The sequence below is a fragment of the Geotrypetes seraphini genome, chromosome 12 (assembly GCF_902459505.1).
Source record: "Geotrypetes seraphini chromosome 12, aGeoSer1.1, whole genome shotgun sequence".
In the NCBI taxonomy this organism is placed as follows: domain Eukaryota; kingdom Metazoa; phylum Chordata; class Amphibia; order Gymnophiona; family Dermophiidae; genus Geotrypetes; species Geotrypetes seraphini.
The window spans coordinates 22521089-22538341 of NC_047095.1; the positions used below are offsets into that span (position 1 = coordinate 22521089).

The 17253-nt window shown below is 44.5% G+C and overlaps 1 protein-coding gene across 2 annotated transcripts in view; it reads right to left on the reverse strand.

Annotated features, from left to right (window-relative positions):
• Nucleotides 1-17253, reverse strand: part of CCDC18 (coiled-coil domain containing 18) — a 282822-nt gene that overhangs the window by 179619 nt on the left and 85950 nt on the right. For both annotated transcript variants that reach the window (XM_033915992.1, XM_033915991.1), the window contains exons 11-12: nucleotides 14964-15124; nucleotides 12646-12866 (exon numbers count right to left, since the gene is read on the reverse strand). In XM_033915992.1, the coding sequence (XP_033771883.1) occupies nucleotides 12646-12866; nucleotides 14964-15124 (382 nt within the window). The remainder of the gene's footprint in view (nucleotides 1-12645; nucleotides 12867-14963; nucleotides 15125-17253) is intronic.

Below are 17253 nucleotides of genomic sequence, written 5' to 3' on the forward strand. Positions count from 1 at the left end.
AGGTTATGCACGGTTTGTAAAAACCGTGTATAGCGCGCACGTTATATGCGTAAAAATACGGTACTTCTTTTCTTGAGAGTGGAAGGTAGATTTTACTCCCGCGGTTTGCGTGGGGGAGGGAGCTGCAACGGCGGGTGGGGGGAATATGGGATGCTGAGAGAGAGTCTAGATGTTCTGTTTGTTTGGGGTGACACTGGCTGGAGGGGAGCTTAACATTGTTTCTTATAATACCCAAGAACTTAAGTCCCCCCAAAAGAGGTCTGCTTTCTTCAGAGTTAATATGTCTTTCTTGGTTTAGATCTTATTTCACTAATCGTTCCTTGACTGTGTCTTTCAAAAACACTACCTCAGAAAGTTTCTCAGCAACCCATGGTATTCCCCAAGGGTCCATCCTTTCGCCACTTTTGTTTAATATCTTTCTTGCACCCTTGATGACTTTCTTCCAATCCATCGGTTTCAATGTATTCGCTTACACTGACAATATTCAGCTTTTGCACCCATTGGACACCAATAACCCTCTTGAAACAGGAATCAACATGAAACTCGAACAGATTCATCAATGGCTTGATGCCAACAGATTAGCTCTTAATGTTAATAAATCAAAAGTTATGCTCTTCCTTTGGAAAGACGGTCTTAAACTCAAGGATGTCACACTACAGTTGATCTGTAATATTAAGATCTTAGGGATTATTTTTGATCAAAAATTAACCTATCACGATCATATTAGTAGAATTGTAAAATCAACTTTCTTCAGACTACGTCAAATTAGTTCTGTTTCAAAATTCTTACGTCCCAAGTCACTTAACATATTAATTCATTCACTGGCAATCTCAAAAACTGACTATTGTAATGCTTTATTTAAGAGAATAGCCCAAAAGGAAACAAGACGTCTACAGATTATCCAAAATGCCTCAATTAAACTTATTACAAAAGCCAAGAAATTCAACCATGTATCGCCCCTCCTTAAGAACGCACATTGGCTTCCAGTTGCCCATCATATAATATATAAAATATGTTTGCTAACTCTTAAGTCCTTTCTTTACAAAACTCCCGCCTTCATTCATAGACTATTGATTCCTTACATTTCAGCAAGATTACTTAGGTCCAACGACCAACATTTATTAATTGTTCCCTCTCTCAAAAACATTAACACACAACGACAGCGCTGGGCCAGCCAAGGAGTTGCAGGGCGAGCTGAGCCTGGTGAGCACGTGGCTACGTACGGCTAGAGGAGAGCGCTAGCAGAGGGCAGAGCGGAGGAGACAGCGATGCCGGTGCAGGGAGGAGAACGAACCGGAGAGAGGGCTAGCAGGGCGAGAGAGGAGGGAGCAGGCAGCGGAGGAGGCAGAGCGGAGGAGGCAGTGAAGCGGAGAGAGGACAGAGAGGGCGGCGAGTGGAGCGGAGAGAGGAACTGAGTAGCGGAGCAGACCGGGAGAGAGGCAGACGGTACACGGAGAGGGGAAGAGGCGAGAGTTAGCTCCGCCTACCCCCCGACGTCACCAGACTAACTCCCCCCATAAAAGGGGAGGAGCCAACGGCGCGCAGCCGTTCGGCGTGCGGCAAAGGCGAGCGCGCCTTTGCGAAGGAGCCTTGCAAGGGAGCCAGAAACGCCAAGTAATTCACTTCTTTTCTCTTCTTTTTTCTTTTTCTCTTTTCTCTTTTCTCTCCCTCTTACCCACAGCAGGAGCACACCAGCACTTCACGAGAGCGATGGAGGACCCAGGATCCCAGAGGTACTTTCCGGTATACTGCACAGAGTGCAATATGTACGACTACCTCCCCTTGGGAAGGCGGGAGTACAAATGCAGTCGGTGTCAGGAACTAGAAAGCCTGAGGATGGAGGTTGGCAGTTTGAGGGCCAGGGTCCACAGAGGAGACGAGCTGGTCAACCAAGGACACAGACATTGCAGGCCCCATTGTGGACCAGGTGAGGGACCTCGAGAGATTCATCGATGAGGCCTATAGGAAGGTGGAGGACCAGGACCAGCAGCTGCACAGACGGATGTCGGCAGACGAGACCCAGGATCCACAAGGCGAAACCAGGGAAGGACCTAGCGGAGGAACCACGCAAGAGGAGGAGACCGCGGCTCACCGGGACCCCGAGGGAGAGACGCCGCACTACACCAAGGACACGGACCTGAGACAGAGGAGGTTGCTGAGGAAAGGGAAGTCTGCTATTGTGGTGGGAGACTCGATCTTGAGAGAGGTAGATAGTCACGTAGCTGGAGGAAGGGAGGACCGGCTAGTGACTTGTCTCCCAGGGGCCAAGACACGAGACATCACTGATAGGATCGAGCAGATCCTGGACGGAGCAGAGACAGAGGAGACTGCGGTGATAATCCACGTCGGAACGAATGATGTGAGCCGGAGGAACTTCAGCATGGCCACACTGACTGACCAGTTCAGGGTCCTGGGACGAAAGCTGAAGCGGAGTACCCGGAGGATTGCATTCTCAGAGATCCTGCCTGTACCGAGAGCAGATGCAAAGAGACAAGCAGACCTCCAGGCTGTGAATGCATGGTTGAGGAGATGGTGCCAGGAGGAGGGCTTCCACTTTGTGAGGAACTGGACGTCCTTCTGGGGAAAGAGTAAACTCTACCGGCGGGACAGCCTGCACCTGAGCACAGCGGGAACTAGACTACTGGCAGCCAATGTGAGAAAGGAGATCGAGAGGGCTTTAAACTGAGGAGAGGGGGAAAGCCGACAGCTGATCTGATGTTGACGCTTCGGACAACGGTATCCAGAACTAATGCTGAACGGGATGACTGCAAGGAGGAAGTAGAGAGACCGGTGGATCTTATGATCAGACAGCGAGGGAAACATCAGGTAAAGGGAGCTTACTGGGAGGAGACTAAGGGGCATGGAGACACAGGGGGACTGGGTGGCACGAGGGCGAAAGCTGAGGGCAATATAGGGGTGCCAGAAGGCGAAGGGGATCAAACTGAGGCTCAAGGGATGATAGCCCAAGAGGGGGCAGGTAGGGCTAGAAAACCCAGAGGAAAAGCGGGGAAGTGGGGTGGCGGGAAAGTGGGGAAGCCGAAAGCTACAAGGGAACTGCCCAAAATTCAAGGGGAGGTGGCCCAGGTAAATGCGGAGATGGAGGAAAAACGACGGGACCTGCGGTGCTTATACGCAAATGCAAGAAGCCTCATGGCCAAGATGGGTGAACTAGAGGTCATGGCCAAGGGGGAGGACCTGGATATAATTGGAATTAAAGAAACATGGTGGACAGAGGAGAATCAATGGGATGTGGCGCTGCCGGGGTACAAGCTCTACAGGAGGGACAGGGGGGAGGCATAGCAATATATGTAAAGGACTCTATCTACTCGGTCGGGATGGATATGGCAACGAAGGCAGAGGGGCTGGAATCACTATGGATCAAATTGCCGGGAAACAAGGGTGCAGGCATAAAACTGGGGCTGTACTATCGCCCACCTGGTACGCCAGAAGGAGTCGGACACGACTTGGAAACTGAACTGAGACAGGAATGCGGGACTGGAAGTGTAACAGTGATGGGGGACTTCAACTACCCGGGGATAGACTGGAGTACGGGTCACTCCAACTGCACTAGGGAAACAGGATTTGTAGAAGCTGTGAGGGACTGCTTCATGGAGCAACTAGTCAGGGAACCGACGCGAGGGGGTGCTACTCTTGACCTCATCCTAAATGGATTAGGGGGGCCTGCAAGAGAGGTAGAAGTGGGAGGACCACTAGGCAACAGTGACCACAACACGATCAGATTCACATTAGAAAGGGGGACACCCATAGTAAGGAGGACCGCAACAATTGCGCTCAACTTCAGTAAAGGGAACTATGTTGCTATGAGGAAAATGGTGGGGAGGAAGCTCAGAAACATCTTTAGGATGGAGACTGTAGGAAGCGCCTGGACCCTATTCAGGGACACCCTGCAGGAAGCACAAAGAATGTACGTCCCCAATTTCAGGAAAGGCTGCAAGAACAAGCGGTCAAAGGACCCGGTTTGGATGTCAACAGAAGTAAAGAGGGCAATAAATGACAAAAAAGTATCCTTCCGAAGATGGAAAAAGGACCCAATGGAGGAAAATCACCAGGCGCACAGGAAATGCCAAAAGGAATGCCACCGAGAGGTTAGAAAAGCAAAAGGGAAATACGAAGAGGGGCTGGCCAGGGAGGCGAAAAACTTCAAGGCATTCTTCAGTTACGTTAAGGGGAAGCGACCAGCGATAGAAGAAGAGGTGGGGCCGTTGGACGATGGGGATAGGAAGGGAGTGATTAAGGAGGATAAAGAGGTAGCTGAGAGGTTGAACACGTTCTTCTCGTCGGTTTTCACGAGAGAAGACACATCTAATATACCGGACTCAGAGGAGCTCATGAGTGGGGAACAGGCTGAAAAATTGGAGCACATAGAGGTAAGTAAGGAGGATGTCCTCAAACAGATAGACAGGTTAAAATGCGGCAAATCACCGGGCCCAGACGGGATCCACCCAAGGGTTCTGAAGGAACTAAGACAAGAAATAGCAGGCACAATCCAACATGTTTGCAACCTATCCTTGAAAACTGGAGAGGTACCAGAGGACTGGAAATTGGCAAATGTCACACCCATCTTCAAGAAGGGATTGAGGGGTGACCCCGGGAACTACAGGCCAGTGAGCCTGACTTCAATAATAGGGAAAATGGTGGAAGCTATGATCAAGGACAGCATTTGCGAGCACATCGAGAGAAATGGCCTACTGAGAACAAGCCAGCACGGATTCTGTAAGGGAAGGTCATGCCTAACAAACCTTCTGTACTTCTTTGAGGGAATAAGCAGTCGGGTGGACAATGGGGAACCCATAGACATCATTTACCTCGATTTTCAAAAGGCTTTCGACAAGGTGCCACATGAAAGGCTGCTTAGGAAGCTGTGGAACCAAGGGGTGGGAGGGGATGTGCACAGATGGATCAAGCACTAGTTGTCGGGTAGACTGCAGAGGGTCGGAGTAAAGGGCCAATATTCTGACTGGCGGGGAGTCACGAGCAGTGTGCCACAGGGATCGGTGCTGGGGCCGTTACTCTTCAACATATTCATCAATGACCTAGAAAAGGAGGCAAAGTGCGAGGTTATAAAATTTGCAGACGATACCAAACTGTGCGGCAGAGTTAGGTCCAGGGAGGAGTGTGAGGACCTGCAAAAGGACCTGGACAAGCTGGAAGACTGGGCAAACAAATGGCAAATGCGCTTTAACGTGGAAAAATGTAAGGGAAAAATAATCCGTTGTTCAACTACAAATTGGGGGGGGCATTGTTGGGAGACAGCGGTCTTGAGAGGGACTTGGGTGTGCTGGTAGATGCATCACTGAAGCCATCTGCACAGTGCGCAGCAGCCTCGAAAAAAGCCAACAGGATGCTGGGCATCATAAAGAGGGGCATAACAACCAAGACGCGGGAAGTCATCATGCCATTGTATCGAGCGATGGTGCGTCCACATCTGGAATACTGCGTTCAATATTGGTCGCCGTACCTCAAGAAGGACATGGCGGAACTTGAGAGAGTCCAAAGGAGAGCAACCAAACTTGTAAGAGGGCTGGAACACTGCCCATACGCCGAGAGGTTGGATAGGCTGGGGCTCTTCTCTCTGGAAAAAAGGAGGCTCAGGGGAGATATGATAGAGACCTTCAAGATCATGAGGGGCATGGAGAGGGTGGATAGGGACAGATTCTTCAGACTGAACGGGACAACAGGTACGAGGGGGCATTCGGAGAAACTGAAGGGAGATAGGTTCAAAACAAATGCAAGGAAGTTTTTTTTCACCCAAAGGGTCGTGGACACTTGGAATGCGCTACCGGAGGAAGTGATCAGGCAGAGTACGGTACAAGGATTCAAACAGGGATTGGACAGATTCCTGAGGGATAAAGGGATCGTGGGATACTGAGAGAGGTGCTGGGATGTATCACAGGTATAGAAAGCTAACCAGGTAATAAGTATAGAAACCCAACCAGGTCGTGCATGTGCAAGACCGGAGGGTTAGGACTTCGATGGGAAGCTAGGACTTAAATGGGAAACCAAGGTGGCAAGGGGACCCCTTCTGGAGATTCAGACAGGTCGTGACCTGTTTGGGCCGCCGCGGGAGCGGACTGCTGGGCAGGATGGACCTATGGTCTGACCCGGCGGAGGCACTGCTTATGTTCTTATGTTCTTATGACAATTCATTTTTCCGTCACAGCTCCTCAAACATGGAATTTCCTCCCCATTCATTTAAGGGAAGAACGCAACCTAGACAGATTTAAGAGCAAGTTAAAATGCTTTCTTTTTAAAGAAGCATTTGATTGCTAGAAAGATAGATTAGGAGCCCCTATTGATTTTAATTTTCTGACTTATAATAATAAGTCAGAAAATTAAAATCAATAGGGGCTCCTAATATATATATACACATATATAGAATGGAAAGGTCAATAGCGGTACAGAATGGAAATTATAAAAATTTTATTAAAATTTGGGAGCCATTAACGTCCTTTTGTCATGATTGATGCCATTTTTCTATTAATTTTCTATTAATTATGTATGATTTAGGTTTGGGTGGGGGGTAGGTTTCCAATATGTGAAAATATAATGATTAAAGGGATTTGAGGGTAGGAGGGGGGAGGGTTATATTTCTAATTATAAGATATAATGATAAGATGAACAAGTGCTCAGATTAATTTTGTTTATTGTATATTTTTGTACACTTGATGAAAGTTTTAAAATGAATAAAGAATTAAAAAAAAAAAAAAAAAAAAAATTTTCGGACTTATTTTAAGTCTACCGCTTTTACCCTTCCTGGTGTTTTTTTCCCCCTTATTTGTCTCATTTACTATCAACAATTTGTATTTCTTTCCTCATTTTTCCTTTTGTTTAATGAGTTTTGTCGGGTTAGTCATATTTGTTTGTTTTGTTTCCCCCAGAAATTTGTAATTTTACTTTCTGTACATTGCTTAGAATTTTGAATAAGCGATTAATCAAATTTTTAATAAACTTGAAACTTGTCTGCAGACCTCTATCTGTTTGGTACAAGAGACACCTGTTGAGGGCCCACGAGGGTGAGGTATACCAGGTTTCCAGGAACTTATTGGGCTTCTCAGGTTGGCACCTCCAAGAGGTACGAAGTGGAGATTCTTTTTGCTTGAGATCTGAGAGTTGCAGTGTGAAAGGTGGTGCAAGATGTTCAGGGGAGATATCTTCTGTTACTGGTTCTTCTCAATGATACTCTCTACAAACTGGTTACTGTATATGCCCTCAACAAAGGTCAGAGAGAATTCTATCGGAAGCTTCTTCCTGTTATTAGGCAACATGGGGAAGGGGCCTTGATCATAGGGGAGGGGGGACTTTAATCTCATAGTGATCACTTCCTTGGACAAATCTGGGAGAGTGGGGAGCTATGGTACCAAAGATAGGAGACAGCTGAGGATTTTTCAACAAGAGCTGCAGGTGGAAGATTGCTGGAGATGGTTACATCCTAGAGTGCGAGATTATACACACTTCTCTAGTATGCACGGTTCATATTCTCACATTGACTATATATTTGTGGATTTCACATTATTGCAGCAAGCGGTGGAGGCTCAGCATGGGATCTCTGAGAGAGAGAAAGTGATAATGGTTACTGTGGATGGGCAGACTAGATAGGCCATTTGGCCATTATCTGCCATCATGTTTCTATGTTTCTATATTGAATCAATCATTTGGTCTGATCATGCCCTGGGTGTGGCTTCGGCTTTTGGATTCTCGGGTCCATGGAGGAAGTAAGTTTTGGAGGCTTAATGATAGTTTACTCGATGATTTGGGGATCAGGCGGCAGGTTGAAGAGTGGGTACAGGAATATCTGGAGCTGAATGATGGGTGTGGGGCTTCGCAGGAAGCTATTTGAGAAGGGCTACAGGCGACTGAGGGGGTGCCTTCTTGCACTGGCTGCTTCCCAGAAGTGCCGACAGCGGGAGGCAGTAACCCCACTGCTTACGCTGATTGGCAGTTTGGAGGGTATTCACAAAAGGAGACCTTGGGATAGAAAGGTATCGGAACAGAAAGAGTTGAAGGGCTATGAAATGGAGAGGGTGCAGTTTCATCTTTGCAACCTCCCCTTGCCACCTCTGGTCCAGCTATCCAATACCTGACAACCAGGGAGTCAACTGTCCTTTTTGATACGTCTGGCAGGCATCACAGTCCTTCCAAAGGAGGGTAAAGACCCTAAGTTGTGTGTTTTGTATCAGCCAATCTTGCTTCTAGGGGTTGATATTAAAATTTTTACAAAAGTGTTGGCGGAGTGTCTGATGAGCTGGGTCCCCTACTTAATACACCGGACCAATCCGGCTTTATTGTGGGGCAGCAGGTAGGTTATAATGTTAATGGAGCAAGCCCTTCGGTCCTGGCAGGATATGGTTTTCCTGTCTGTTGACGCCGAAAAAGCCTTTGATCGGGTATCCTGGCCATTTTTGTTTAAAGTATTAGAGCATTATCAGTCCTCTAAGTCCATTACTTTCCGCAAGAAAATTTCAAGTGATCAGTTCTGGTCCAAATTTCTTGACACTCTCTCATCCAATCCTAAGCCATCAGATTCTGCAACCAACTGGCACAATTGGACCACTCTCTCAGAATCCACCTACCAATCTCTCGCCCCGCTGTCCACCAAAACCATCTCCTACTCCCGTAAGGCCCCCTGGTACCTCCCACAACACAGGATGCTAAAACAAAAATGTCGATCCCTGGAACGCATCTGGAAAAAATCTAAATCCCCCGCAGATAAACAAATCTGGAGAGTCAACATTAAACTCTACAACAATACACTCAAAAGAGCTAGGAAAAATTTCTATGGTGACAAGATCTCCAGTTCAAAAAACCAGAACAGTATGCTGTTCAATATCTGGCGCTCCTTAACTCCCAACACCAACCCTTCTATACCTCCCTCCTCCCCATCAGTGGACCTACTAGCAAACTTTTTCAATGAAAAGGTCACCGCCTTGAGAAGCTCCTTCCCTCCCGTAGTCTCCTACAATCCTCTGGTGCCCGCCTCCCCCGATCCTACTACAAAGGTCCCCACCCCCGTCCCAGTCAACAGATCCTGGACTACCTTTGAGCAAGTATCCGATTCGCAGGTCCTCAAACTCTGCCTGAAACTGAAATCCTGTAACTGCACCTTGGATCCATTCCCATCCTATCTATTTGAGAAAATACCCACACAGGCCATCTCTTCTCTCACCATACTCATAAATTCTGCCCTATCATCGGGCCTCTTCTCCCCTGAAATGGGACGCATTGCACTGACCCCTCTACTGAAGAAAGCTGACCTAGACCCCTCCTCCCCATCCAATTATCGCCCAATAGCAAACATTCCGCTCCTAACCAAATTGCTAGAGTCCATCGTCTCCTCCCAACTCTCAGCCTACCTGGAAAGATTCTCTGTCCTCCTACCCTATCAATACGGCTTCAGACCCAACTTCAGTACCGAAACCCTCCTGGCCTCCCTAATCTCGAAGATCCAACAATTTCACTCTCACAAAAAATTTGCCGTTCTCCTTCAATTCGACCTCTCTGCTGCCTTTGACGTTGTCCACCATGACATTCTAATCTTCCTACTCTCCGAGATAGGCATTAGTTCTACAGTCCTTGACTGGTTCTCGAACTTCTTACGTTCTCGCTCTTACACCGTCACCAAACATGGTTCCTCTTCCTCCCCATGGAAACCGACTTGTGGAGTCCCACAAGGCTCCCCCCTTTCTCCCATCCTCTTCAACATTTATATGTCCTCCCTGAATCTTCTCCACCTATCCCCCCTAGAAACACTCTACACTTACGCCGACGATATCCTGGTCCTCATCGAGATCGACGCGAACCTCACCAATCTCGCAGCTAACATTTCTTCTTGCATAACCAAACTTCAATCCTGGGCTCACACTGTACAAATGAAATTGAACGAGTCCAAAACTAAACTACTTTGGCTCGGCCCTAAACTTGATCAATTACCCACTTCCATCCCACTGCCCACAGGCTCCTCTCTACAGCTGGAATTCTCTAGCAAAGTTCTGGGCATCACCATAGATTCATCATTATCCTTCAACGACCACCTCAACTCCCTGATAAAAAAATGCTTTTGCAGCCTTCACATGCTGAGGAAAGTGAGATCTTGCTTCCACCAAAAACACTTTGCCGTCCTCGTACAATCCATTATCCTCTCCAGATTGGATTATTGCAATTCCATTTACCTAAGCTTAACAAAGAAAAGCCTCCACAGACTCCAACTAATCCAGAACACCGCGGCCAAACTTATCTTCTCAAAAAGTAAATTTGACCATGTCACACCGCTCCTATCCAAACTCCACTGGCTTCCTGTTATTTCCAGGGTCTACTTTAAATGTGCCTGCCTAACCTTCAAGATCCTCCACGGTATCCTTCCTCCTTTTATCCCTCTATCCTGGAATTCCTCAAATCCAACCTCCACTAGATCCACTCAAAAATTAAAACTATCCTACCCCTCCTTAAAAGGCATCTCCCTTGTTGGTAAACTTGGCTCTTCCCTCCCTTTCAGAATCACTCAGCTCTGGAACAGTCTCCCTTCCCCTCTCCGCAATTTGAGCCCCCTTCTACCATTCCGTAAGCATCTGAAGACCTGGCTCTTCTCCAGAACGTAACCCCGTCCCGCTCCTGGCACTCTCACACCAACCTCTCTTCTCTCATACTTATATAATTCCACTGGAGTTCCGTTCCTTCCCTAACCATGTAAACCGTGTCGAGCTCCATCTGCGGAGATGATGCGGTATATAAACCCAAGATTTAGATTAGATTAGATTAGATGTTGGGCTGGGCCCATGGATGAGGACGTGGATACAAATGATCTATACGAACCCCCTAGGGTTTGTTAAAGTGAATGGGAGCTATTCAGAGCCATTTGGTTTGTCCAGAGGCACAAGGCAGGGATGTCCCCTCTCCCCTATTTTGTTTGCTCTGGCGATTGAGCCTTGGCCCAACATGTTCAGGCAAATGCAGATATTAGGGGAATACAGACTTCTATTGGAAACTTCAAGTTAAACCTGTTTGCGGATGATCTTTTGTTCACGGTCCAGGATCCAGCAGTGTCCTTGGTAGCTGCTTTGACGAAGCTGTGCAATTATGGGACAGTCTCCAGCTTCAAAATTAATGTGAGTAAGAGAGAGTTGTTGAATATTAATATCTCTGAAGCAATGGTGGAGGGCCTGCGAGTGCGGTACCTGTTTTGCTGGGTAAGATCATCTATGTGATATTAGGAGTCTTTTTGGGTCTGCTGGAGGTGAATCTTTATGATCTTAACTATACTACTCTGTTTCATCAGATATGTAAATACCTGGATAGCTCAGTTAGAATGACTCTGTGGGTGTGGAGGGCAGTACAGGGATTGCTCTTAGATGGCAGACAATACTCTTGGTTTACACCCCTAAAGTATAATGCTAAATTTGATCTGTGGAGGGGGTATTTGCAGCTTGGGAAGCTAAAGGTTTGATTTGTGCAGAGCAATTGTGGAACTTTTCTAGGAAAAGTATTAGGACTTTCCCTGAGCTTCAGGTTTAATACTAGCTCCTCGGGACTTATTCCCCTATCTTCAGGTGAAGCATTATATTCAATCGTCAGGTCTAGCTCGTGATCTGGGTGTGGGGGGGGGGGGAGAACGGAATTTGAACACTTAGTAGGCTCTTTGTTGCAGAAAGGAGCTATATCAGCTTTGTATAAATGCTTAAGTGCATGATGTGGGGCTTCAATGTCTTATATGACGGCCTGGGAGGTGAATTTGGGCTCTGCCCTCACTTTGCGGGACTGGGAAGAAATTTGGTCCCGGATGTCCTTCTTTGCTTGGCTATCCCTATAGTGGAAAATGGTTATAAAATACTTTTTCACTGGTATTACATACCAGTCTTGCTTTCACATATGGTAAGGGGAGGGGACTTTTGTTGGAAGGGTTGTGGGTTAGTAGGTGCAGGGTCTTGGGGAGAGAAGTTCGGTTTTCCTGGGAGGCAGCACTTCATAGGTATGGTTTAGATTTGGAAGAAGAGGAACTGAGCTTTTGCAAGTTGTTTTTCATAGCAGCAAGGCTAGTGGTGGCTGCCCAGTGGAAACAACAACCACCACCAAACTGGTGTGGGATAGAAGCTAAGCTACAGCATTGGTATACTACAGCGGTCTCAAACACGCGGCCCGCAGGCCACATGCGGCTCTCCAGGTGCTATTTTGTGGCCCGCGGTTTGGACACAATCAAAACAGCATTTCTCTTCCCCCTTCCCTTCCTTTTGGAGCAGCAGCATGTCTGGCCGGCTAAGTCGATCGTTCCGTTCAAAGCTGCGGGTTGGTGGCTCCTCGCGCTATCCACGTCACAACATCAGAGAGGCTTCAGACGCAGGCGCGGATCTCTCAAGGAGCCACCACCCGCGGCTTTGAATAGAACGATCAACTGAGCCGGCCAGACACGCTGCTGCTCCACAAGGAAGAGAACGGAAGGGGAGGGGAAAGAGAAATGCTTCTGCTGCATAGGAAAGGGGGACCCTAGGGAAATACTGCTGCTGCTGCTGTACAGGGAAAGGGAGAGGGAGGGAAAGGGGAAGAGAACCCACAACCTAAGGGTGCTGAGGCTGTAGCTTTAACCACTGTGCCACTCTCCCCCCGCTTTTTTTTTTTCTGGCAAAAAAGAAAACTTACTTCAAGTTCCAGGTCATTGCTTTTTGCAGCTTTTTCTAGTAGTTCCTTCTGTATCCCTTGAAACTGAGTAGTTCTCTGATCCATGCAGACCTTCAAGGAACAAATCTCATCTTCTGCTTTAGCTAGTTTAGCATTCAACCCTTCTACTTGTCCAGTGAGCATTTTTTTATCCTTTTCCAGTTCTTTAATATTCATCACTTGTTGCTGAAATATTTCATCTCCTTCAAAATAAAACAAGCTTTAATAATAAAATAAAACAAGCTTTGCAATAAGAAGAAAAGAAAAGTCTCAATGATTAATGGATAAAACAGGGAGCAATTCTATAAAGTAGGTGGCAATTATGCACAAAAAGGGCTCCTTTTAAGGTGTACTAACGTTTTTAGCGCATGCACCGGATTAGCGCGCGCTATAGCTGAAAAACTACTGCCTGCTCAAGAGGAGGCGGTAGCAGCTAGCGCACGTGGCATTTTAGCGCGCGCTATTCTGCGCGTTAAGGCCCTAACGCGCCTTCGTAAAAGGAGCCCAAAATGTTAGAATAATGGCATATATGCAAGTATGTGCAAATATGGATGTAAAGGCCAAAATTCCAACTCTGTACTATTCTGTAAATATATACATCTTATACAGTGCACATTCTACAGATAAATATACATATGGATATAGTCCAGACAGGTTTCACACAAGTATAATCACTCTGAATTGACTCCCCAGTCATTAGTAGCAGTAAAGAAATTTATAATAAGCATTTTAACAGAAAATGCTGTAAGTTACAGACATATCTCCAGCATTTAGGCACAAGCACTTGCACCAACTCTATGGCTGATGTAAATGCTCATGCCTAAGTTACTTACACAAATCTAACCTGCTGTTAGTGTTCTAAAAAAATAAAACAGGCACCTACTTTCCTTTATAAAACATGTTCCAATCAGGCACCTATATTTAACTGCACTGTTATAGAATTGTATCTATGAGGGTAATTTTAAAAAGTTACATCTAATTTACATGTTTTCATGCACTAATTTTATAAAGTATACTGGTACATCTATTTGACTTTATAAAATACTAGCACAGGCAAACGGAGAAATTAAGTCCTTACCTGCAAATAGAGGCTTTTTATTATAAGAAAGGGAAATCCAAGATGGCCACCATGGCAATGATTTTGGCACCAAAAACAGCCATGGGAGCTAAAGATTCAAATAATTGGGGGAATAGGATTTTAGAGGTGGGGGACCCTGTCCCTAGCCCCAGAAACCTTCAAAAACCACTTCTAAATAGCTCCAAACACCACCACAGATTTCTCTCATAGGCTATTACAGCCTGTACTCACTTTGTCATGCAGATGCCAGAAACCGCCTAGGCTGAAACCACAGCTAGAGAAATGGGAGAAACCTGCCTCAGACAAGCCTGGAAAACCAGACAGATTGCTCCTTCAGACTGCCCTTCAGTCCTACCAGACTGAAACCCCCATCAGAACTCATCCCTGAGCTCCCAGACCGTTAGTGAAGGTTAGCCTGCCTCTTGGCTACAGACTTCTGCCCTCAGAGTCTGCTGTTCTCTGCAGCCAGAGATGTCCCGAAACTGGGAGCCTCTGCAGCACTGAAAAACCTCAAGACTAGAAAAATAATGAAATTAAAGGAAAAATAAACAGGAGCAGAACAGACAAGCTCCTACCATCTTGCAGTAGAGAGAAAAACTGAGGAATTACAGGACAGCCCAGAATGAGGGAAGGCAGAGCAGAAAAATGTAAATGAGGCTCTCTATACAGGAACTCACGATTAGAGGTTTACAACCCACAGGTTCAAGACTGATGTTCCTATTGTACTAGAAAAATCCATTGCTAAGAGTATCAAGGATACTAGACCAAAAATTTTATTAAAAATAGCTTAGTGTTTCTTTTATCAAGCCACGGTAGAGTATTTTAGCATAGGCTGGCAAGGTAAATGCTATGATTCTCATTCAATTCCTATGAATGTCAGAGCATTTACCTTGCCAGTCCGTGCTAAAATGCTCTACTACATCTTGATAAAGAGGGCCTAAATAATGTTTTTATAAATGCTTTCAACCATTGTACATCAGTAGAAAGATTTGGCATTCTTCTAAAACAAGTGGCTGAAGGTAATGTTGCATTTTCTTAGGTTATAATAATTCAGTGGCTCATTCTTGCTTTCAATAAAGCCAATTTATCAAAATAGGGGAAAATTTCAGAATATGTATGTCAGTATGCAATTATGCATGTTTTCAAAATGCCAATTAAAAAACATTTTTAATTAAATAGAAAATTTTATTTCAGCCATGTGAACAGATATATCCATTCCCACCTGGCTGTTTTGCATCTAATTTCACAGGTTCTGCTTCTAGGCCATAACATTCAGATTGCCCTTTGCTTTCATTAGTATTTGAGTGGTAAGGAGCTGCTCTGCAGCTTGTCAGGCTTGCTTGAAGTTTCTGAATTTCTGCATCTTTCCCGGATAATTTGAGTCTAATAAGAAAAAAAATAGGCGTGGGCAACAAATTAAAAATTTTAATCATGATTAATTGTGCAATTAAAAATTTTAGTCACACTATTAATCATGCTTAATCCTAGCATGCATTTGAAACACATGCCTGGTAAATAAAATCCCTATTCAACACTGCATAAATAATTTGAATCAGACTCCTGGATATTCAAAGACAGGCAACACTATTAATCATCTCACTGCCCATCTCACAGTCTGGTATCTCTTCCCCCACCCCCCTGTGTTTATCTTAACAGACCTTGCTCTTCTTGGGATTTCCAGCAGTGATTCCCACACATTACTTGCAATTGACCCCAATGCTTTCCCTCTGTCACAATCTGCCAAGGAGAAATAGGAAGTTGTGTCAGAGGAGGATGGGACATAGCAAAGGCAAGGCTTCCGGGTCAGCAGCAGGCAGTCTGTGGGAAATGGGAATCACTGCTACTACCAGTGACACTAAGAAAAAAAGAGGTCTGTTAAGGTAAACATGAGGGGTATGGTGCAGAAGATATACCGGACCACGGGATGGGCGGGAAAACATTTAAAAAAAATTTTTTTTTTTTTTTTTTAAATTTTTATTTATTAATTTTCAATTTTTACAACAATTGAATCACCAGTAATATAATTAATTATTATATATCATTGTATCTATCATTAATACAATTTAGTTTATAAACAGTATATATTATAATTATATATAATCAAAAGTTATAAATCCCTCCCCATTTTTACAGTTAATGTTCCAAAAATTATGCATAACCCACCCCATTCCTATATAAGTATTGTAATTGTGCTAAGAAAACTAATCATTAGAATAGTTAGTCAATGGTTGCCATATTTTTTTGAAATTATGAAGATTCCCGTTTTGTAATGCTAATATTTTTTCCATTTTGTAGATATGACAGACAGAGTTCCACCAGAACGTATAATTTAATTTGGTATAGTCTTTCCAATTTTGAGTGATTTGTTGCATGGCGACTCCTGTCAATATTAATAGCAGCTTGTTATTATTTGCCGAGATTGGACTTTGAGTTCTCATTGCAGTGCCAAATAGTATGGTATCATATGAGAGTCCTACATGATTTTCTAATAATTTGTTAATTTGGGGCCAAATCAGATTCCAAAAGGCATTTACACAGGGACAAAAAAAAATTAAATGATCTAACGTCCCTATTTCTATTTTACAATGCCAGCATCTATTGGATCTAGTATTATCTATTTTTTGCAGGCACGTAGGGGTCCATAACACTCTATGTAATAAAAACATCCATGTTTGATTCATAGATGCTGACTTTGTAGATCTTAATCTCCAGGACCAAAATCGTGGCCATTGAGATGCAGAAATTGTCTGTCCAATCTCAATACTCCAAATATCTCTAAGACCAGTTTTCTTTTTTTTATTTAAAAATCCATATATCAATTTGTACCATTTTGCGGCTTGGTGACCCAAGAAATCCGTCTGGAAACATAAAGCCTGCAGACTATATTGAGTATTAAGATTTTTCCATTCAGGGAACCCTTCCTGAATGGCCTGCTTCAATTGCATCCATTTAAAATATTGTGATTTATTTAAGCCAAATTTATGTTGCAATTGTGAAAAACTAAGCAGTGAGCCTTCTGAAATGACATCATTTAATGTTCGTATACCTGCACTTATCCATTGTTTCCAGACGATCTTAAATCCGCCAATCTTAATCCTGGAGTTTACCCAAATAGATTGATTTAGTGATTTACAAATTGGATCTGGTGATAGGTTATTTATATATCTTAATGTTTTCCAAGTGTCTAATAAAATTCTGTTATCTTTGTATCTTCTAGGCATTGTTATACTAATTAAATGATCTAAATGTAATGGGAACAGGAGCCGCCATTCTAAATATAGCCAATCTGGTACATTCTCCATGAGATCTGGGAGGATCCAATACATACCTTGTCTTAGAATATAGGCTTGATGGTACCTATAAAAATTTGGAAAATTTACCCCTCCCTCCACAATTGGTCTTTGTAAAGATACTAAAGCAATTCTAGGTCTTTTCCCAAACCAAACAAATTTTGTTATAATATTGTTTAATTTTTTATAAAAGGACCCCTGAAAAAATATTGGTATCATACT